Below are 7804 nucleotides of genomic sequence, written 5' to 3'. Positions count from 1 at the left end.
ACAATTGATTTTGTCTCCTTTATCTCTATCATATATTCTTAGTCCAACAGCTAAATAATGTCAACAAGTCCTAGGTATAGACTTCCATGGTGTGGCAACAGGGAATATCTGGTACTTGGCTTCTAGAGATGGATGCAGGACATATTATGGCAAGTTCTCCAAAAGAGAAAAAGTGATAGGAACCTTAGTAGAGGAAATCATAAATATTTATGCTGGGAAATAAATAATTTAACTAACTGATTTATAAGCTTAGCTAGGCTGTGGCTATGCTAACCTACTGCAATCTAATCAGTCTATTTTAGAAGTCAAATAAAATTTTCTACAATAAAGACACAAACTTTATACACATTCAAGTCTCCCATTTTCAGAGTAGAAAAATTAGTTTTTTTCACAGTGTGTATGTGCATGAATGCAAGTGAAGAAAAATAACCTCTGTGCATGAAGGGCTTCCCTATGCATTTTATATCTTTTTTTTTCTCATTTAATCTTCACATCTATGCAATAGCTATTGTGTCAAAAATTTTAGATGAGGAAACAAAGGCTCAGAGACAGAAGTAACTTGCTCTAGATGACACAGCAAACTTGTTAGTTAAGGTGAATTGAAAATAGTCAAGTAATTGAAACAACTAATACTAAATGTGAAACCTGTGGAAATTTTGCCTTGTTGGAAAATGAATCAGATTGCAAATATTTTAATTCATGAAGAAAAGCTGTAAGAGCATTTCCAATAAGTAGATTTTGGAACATCAACTACAGCTCTTCCATAGTGTCTTATTAAGTTCAATGAAAAACATTGTGGAGCCTAACCTAACTCATCTTACATTTATTTAACAGGTAAACTTAAACTGTTTATTTGGCATTATATAGCTATACATATTGGGGCTCCAGGATTTTAGATTATTTTTCCTTATTTATAAACTCTGATTATCAGCATAAGAAGACAGCATCTTTCTACAAATTCAGCCAACTTTTCCCAAGGTCTGTATTGGTTGTTAGGTGTCAGATGAGATAACAGTAAGAGTGGCCTCTGATCTTCCAGAATATGATTGCTCGATCATTTGAGAATATATGCATGTATCTTTCTTTCTCAATTGTTTTAATGACTAATAATTCTCTAGATGAACCACTGAGGAATCTGTAGTTGGGAACTGAGAAGGTCTTGTAAGCCACAAGCCACTCTGTGGGGAAAAAATTCTTTCTTAGGGCATCTGCAATTACCCTATATTGGACACCTGATACATTATTGCCACTTTGACTTTTTCTTTTGCATTATAAAAGTAACCATTTATTAGGAAAGTTTAAACACTGTCTAACCTATGACATATATCTGGAATAAAATTGAAAAATGTATATATAACTCCCCTACTAAAACATTTTAGAAGGAATGCTTTTTATTTAGCTTTATATTTCCAGTTTGTTATAATGTCTGACATATACAAAGTTTGGCACTTAAAGTAGTTTAATTGACGTTTAATATGCCTAAGTATTCTGAAGTTTGATCATTATGATGTGTTGTTTCTAAGATGTGTATATATTAAGCACATATTTTATTTTGTAAAAACTAAACAGGTAGATACACTTGAATAATGACTTCAGTTCACCAGTTTGTTTATTTACATAAAGCCAAGTTTATCTAAGTGGGGTTCAAATGGATGTTTGGATTCAGTGATACTGAAAGGTAAATTATGTAACTGGTTTTCTTTTTTGGGCTAGTTTTCAGTTATTACCCAGTGAGTAATACTAGTGGAAGGAGGATTAAGTAAATTATTGCTCTCTTGATGGTTTTTCTTTACTAAAGCAAAGCAGTAGTTCCCAAATGTTGACCATGTAAGATTCAAACACATGAGGTGGTTTTTCACAGTCTCCCACACAGTACACATTCCATATATACTCATTTAAGGATTATTAAATCTGGTCTACAATTATCAATTCACTTTTATTTCCTGAGGCGATTTTACTTGTACTCTATATCCATGTTTGCTTTTAACCTCTATAGCTATACCACATGCCTCTTTTTTTACATGGATTTTGTCTGCCAAATTCAGATCTTAGAGAATCTTTAATGTTTGATTCACATTCCATCGACTTTATGAATACATTTTCATTTTCTCCAGATCAAAGTGATCCCCCACTTTCCTGAAGAGTCTTTGCACATGTAATTAGTGCTAAGTAATTTAGCACTTAGCTTTAGGTAGTTTGGTGATGCCTTCTAATTATATTATGTAATGTTTAAACAAACATATAAAAGGTCTGTGCCTTTGTTTGTATGTACAGTCCTCCATTTTTGTTTATAACACTAGGAGCAGAAAGCATAAAGTTGACTTAATTCATCAGATTCGTTATATGCTGACCTCAGGACCTCTCTTGGATTCAAGTATAAGCCTGATACTCCAGCACTGTTCTGTGTTGGAGAGTCCGCCCCAGGTACCCTCCATACACAAGAGGTATCTTTTACCATTCTGCTTTTAGCCCATGATAAAGAAGAGATAATGACAGTGAACCTAACTTAGTAAATTAGTAAAAGAAATGACAGGAAAGAAGGGACATCACCAATGTGTCATTTTCTTATGAGTTCACTAAGCCTTCTCTACAGGCATTTCCATACCCTGTTCTGCATACTGTTACATAATATCATGTTTTATATACTTACATGCAGTCAATAAATACATGCTTTCTACTGACATACTAAAAATCCTGACTCATAGCGACCCTATAGAACAGAGTAGAACTAACCCATAGGGTTTCCAAGGAGCAGCTGGTGGATTTGAACTGCCAACATTTTGGTTAGCAGCCATAGCTCTTTACCACGGCACCACCAGGGTTCCACTGATACACTACTCTCATTAAATCACTAATCTCTTTGGAGTCTCAAATCAAGTATATATTATATAAGACCACTTAACATCCATCCACTTTAAATTTAAGAGAGCCCTGGTGGTGCAGTGGTTAAGAGCTTGGGTGCTAACCAAAAGGTTGGTAGTTCAAATTCACCAGCCACTCCCTGGAAACTCTATGGGGCAGTTCTACTCTGTCCTATAAGAATGCTATAAGCTGGAACCGACTTAGTGGCAACAAAATAAAGGATGAGAAATATTAAGTGATTTTTTTTCGCAAGGTAAATTTTGAATTCAAATTCTGGTCGTCTGAGTCCTACCTCGTGTTACACTTGTTTCACACTTTCCTTTCCCTTTAATCACTTTATGAACCTTCACAAACATTGTCTCTGAGGGTAGACCGTTTACCTTAAATGAGCTAGAGAGTCTGTGGTAAATTCTCATGAATGTTGGTGTGAGACCTTGACAGAAGACCAACTTCTAATTAAACAGAAAGACATATTTAATTTTTAATACTATTACTTCCTATTATATTATTACTTACTTTTTCAAAGTACATGTTATTCCCCAAGTGTGAGGTCAGGCCAACCTTGATAATCTTCACAGCACCCAATAGTACAGATAAGTTTATAGAAGGTCAGTATATTTAAATGATTTATTGTAATTCAACGCAGTGGTGTAGGTCTATACACTTATTTCAGAAAAATAAAAGCGATATTAAGTATGTGAAGTATTTGTTTTATTTGCAGCCCAAATGCAGAAGAGACTTAAATAAAACTAAGCATATACAGGAAAACAAATAATTATTGGTATAAAATGTAGTGCTCTCCTAAGAGTCCACTGTTATATTTTTGACGTACAGTAGGTTATTGAAGTTAGTAAATGATTTACTATTTCTCCTAACATTATTAGCTATATATTGTACTAAAAGTAAGAACAAACTTTCCAAATTCAAAGTATTGGGTGGGATGGCTAGGCTATACACATGCAGAACTTACATTACCTCTGTGGACTCTTTTTGGTGAGCTGATGAATTGTTTCTGAAAACAACTCTAAAAGATGTATTATATGGAAGATAAGGACATTGAGGAAATCCTACATCTTGTTAAATATATTTTATGTGCATCATTACTGTGTTGTTCTGATTGGGAAGGTAAATAATTATCGAGTGAAATTATCCAGTGACTCCTCTTGTTTACGTTTCAAGAATTCTGAAGTGATATAGGAGAAAATATTATGTTACTTTTAGATTCCAGCAATGTATCCTTCTAAATCTATCTAGATTGGTTACAATGATTTAAAGTGAGATCTTTTAAAGAAAGATATAACATAGAAGAATTAAAGTTTAATATCAAAGTCATCACATTTTCCTTAAAAAAGTTAAATACTATATCATGATAATTGGAAATAAAAAGATTTACCCACTGTACGAAATTCCACTACATTCAAGAATTACTACATTTCTCAAAATCCACATAAATGTCATTACTGCACAGATCAATGTGAAAAGCTTGCTGATCTCAAATAGTTCATATTCCCTTTTCATTCAATTTCAGACAGTCATGGAATAAGTGTTTCACAAATGAAGAAGAAATGAATAAGATTGTGTTGCAAACTTTAAATCACTTTAATTTGTGCCTTCTTTCTCTGATGTATCATGTTAAAGAAGTAATCCTAATAAATATTAAAGAATCTTTACTCAAGATATTTATATCAAGCTCCACTGAACAAAGAGTAAATTGTTTCAGGTGGTGCTTATGGCAATCACTGTCTTACAGATTGCATTGCTCTGTACCAAATACACATAAGCATTTGGAAGATCTTACAAAACATTTAATGTACAAAATCAATATTTGTATATTATTATTTAATGTACAAATCATACCATGTATGAAACCTTTCAGTAAGGTCCAATTATTATTGCAGATCCAAGCATTAGCAGTGAAAATACAAAACATGACAACCAAAACAGTTTCCATAGGGCTTGAGAATAAATTCAGTGTATTCAAGCTTATATCTACCTACCCTTTGTACTAAATTTCAAGCAAAAATAAAAATTCCTACTGATTCATTTTGCCTGTAGACATTCCAATAAGTAGAGGTATAAAAGAGCTAAGTAGAATGGTTATAATGTTGTTTGCAACCAGAAAAGAGTGGCATGAAAGAATATTATGTTAACTGATCTCTAATGATCTGGGGATTACTTGTCTCAGCAAAAATTAAGCCAATTAAAAGACATAGTTCACTGCCTTATTTCCGATAACATTTTCCTATGATTTCCAGTTCCTCTTTATTTTTGTAGATTCATAGTCAACTCTTATGAGCTTCTTCAGTGCATCCTTCATGTCCTTATTCCTCAAGGTGTAGATGAGGGGGTTGAGACTTGGAGTGATGACAGTATAAAAGAGGGTGAAGAACTTGCCCTGGTCTTTGGAGGCACTGTCACCTGGCTGCAGGTACATGTAGATGATAGTTCCATAGAAGATGGACACCACAGTGAGATGAGATCCACAGGTATTAATTGCTTTTCGCTGGCCTGCTTTTGACTTCATTCTCAGCACAGCTCGGGCAATGTAACCATAGGATATAAGAATAAGGAGGAGAGGTATAAGGACAATCATAATGCCTAAACCAAAAACAGACATTTCAACTGCTGTCGTGTCTACACAAGCTATCTTGACCACAGCTGGCAACTCACACAAGAAATGATCCAGAAGGTTGTTTCCACATTTAGGCAAATTCAGTGTGAGTGTACATAATACCACAGAATTGGTCAAACTAATACCCCATACCATGATAATCATCTTGAGACATAAATGTGGGTTCATGATTACTAAATAATGTAAAGGTTTACAAATAGCTGTAAAACGATCGTAGGACATAACAGCCAGGAGAAGGCACTCAATGGAGCCCAACCACATATAAACATAAAGTTGAATGACACAACCTACAAAGCTGATGGTCTTATCAGATCCCCACAGGTTAACTAGCATCTGAGGTACAATGCTGGTGGTGAAACACAGATCTAGGAAAGATAAATTCCTAAGGAAAAAATACATTGGTGTGTGTAGGTGGGAATCCAGGAGAGATGCAAGAATGATGGCTGTGTTGCCCACCAATGTAATTAAATAGAAGATAGCGACAACTCCTGACAGGACCATCTCCAGTTTGGGATGATCAGAGAAGCCAAGCAGAATAAAATCATGTAGAGAACTATAATTATTTTGGTCCATTGTCCTTCAATGCCTAAATCCTAAATTGAGAAGAAAAAGAAGGAGGAGGAGTCAGAAAGAGAAAAAAAAGGAGGAGGAAAAGAAAGAGAGGGAGGAGGAGAAGGAGAAGAAAAAACGATTTGTCAACACAGACTATCTAGGTAATCTAATGAAATACAAAACTAAACAAAGGGAGAGAATTTATGTTAACAATTGAAAGAATAAATGGATAGAAAATATTCCCATCAGGTAATCTGGTATTTCTTGCAGGTTCTTTTATGGTGATGAGCTCATAAATACATTTTTTATCTAGGTGACCTTGGGGAGTTCACATACAAGTAAATTTCAGAGTTTGGAATAGATGTGGTTCCAAAATTATGTGGCCCTATGATTCTCTATTAAGTCAAATTACTTGATATAATGAACATATTCTTTCACTTGGCCAGAGAATTAACCTGTAAATCTATCTATGGCTAATGTCAGAATGAAGTAAGAGTGTTCCTGTTTTTCCATACGTTAGTAAATAGCACCTTTGATCTCCCAGCTTTTTATATAAGAGATCTGGTATTTTTCCTTGTCACCTTCATTTCCCTCATCCTCAGTACCTAACTTATCACTAAACTGGTAAATTTGAAGGCAAAAATACCTGTTAACTATCTTCTGACTTTTTAAAATATCCACCCACTAATGCAAACCACTGTCATCTCTCTTCTAGATTCTGGTAACAATCTTCTACTCTTACATCCAGTCTTATCCCTTTATATTGTTACAAGATTTAATAAGATCATTTCATCTGTGTGCTTAAAAGTCGTCAATGGCTTTCCATTACACTTAAGAAATATTCAGATTGTTTAAAATGGTCCAGATGGACCTGCATGATTTGTTTTCTGTTTGGCCTCATTCTTGTCTCACAAATCACTTTACACATATTCACTACTAGCTTTTTCTCAATTTTTTGACGCGTCAAGCTCATTCCCATCTAAAGTGTATAGAACCCTTCCCCTTCTTCTCTGAGGAACTCATACTATTCTTTAGGCTACCACTTAAATGTTTCTTGCTTAAGAAGAATCTCCTAAATCCACAATCTCTTTTACTTTATGTCTTATATCATGTACAAGGATCTCCTACAGAAAGCCAGTATAGCATGGAGCTTAAGGGCATAGTCAGAGAGCTTATGTTCACGTCTCTGCCGGTTATTTAGCTGGGTGATTCCGGGCAAAATACATAACACTTCAGGGCTCAGGAGTTTCATCTCTAAACACCGGACAATAAAAATACATAGTGTTGGGGTGAAGATTGATTAATATATATGAAGTGCTTAGAACAATGTTTGTTACATGATGCATCTCAAAAGTCATTAATTACCAGAATTTATTATAAGAAGCAATTATAATCATGTACCATGTAGGTAAATGTTTGTTTATCCTTCCCCTTGTATTGCTCTATGAGCTTTGAAAGGAGACACTATGGCTAGTGCTATTCACTGTATCCCTAACCCCTAAAGCAGCACCCCCTCGAATATATATAATTTTTGACTAAATGAAAAGTTAGGTCACACTATGAATTATGATGAAAAATCACTTAATGCTATTAGTTACCATTTTCCTTACAGTAAAAATTTAGGCTGGCTGCTTGTAAAGTTACCTGAATAGAATGATAGACGGTTATGGATTAATGGAGAAGATTGTGGTTTTATCTATGTAGTAACAAATAACCAGTTTATTCAGTTCGATAAAACATAATTTAAAATATTTGTCT

The 7804-nt window shown here is 34.3% G+C and overlaps 1 protein-coding gene across 1 annotated transcript; it reads right to left on the bottom strand.

The window, feature by feature from the left end:
- Positions 1-5035: 5035 nt before the first annotated feature.
- LOC101346090 (olfactory receptor 2W1) lies at positions 5036-6067 on the bottom strand. Its single transcript, XM_004387088.2, has one exon. The coding sequence runs from the start codon at positions 6065-6067 to the stop codon at positions 5105-5107; it is 963 nt and encodes a 320-aa protein (XP_004387145.1). The 3' UTR covers positions 5036-5104.
- Between the last annotated feature and the right edge of the window lie 1737 nt (positions 6068-7804).

The sequence above is a fragment of the Trichechus manatus genome, unplaced genomic scaffold (assembly GCF_000243295.1).
Source record: "Trichechus manatus latirostris isolate Lorelei unplaced genomic scaffold, TriManLat1.0 scaffold00180, whole genome shotgun sequence".
NCBI classification, from domain to species: domain Eukaryota; kingdom Metazoa; phylum Chordata; class Mammalia; order Sirenia; family Trichechidae; genus Trichechus; species Trichechus manatus.
The sequence above is the reverse complement of the archived record's forward strand: the minus strand, read 5'-3'. Positions and strand labels throughout refer to the sequence as shown.

What these genes read in the sequence shown, in the direction of transcription:
- LOC101346090 (XM_004387088.2), bottom strand. Translation starts at nt 6,067, where the DNA reads ATGGACCAAAATAATTATAGTTCTCTACATGATTTTATTCTGCTTGGC.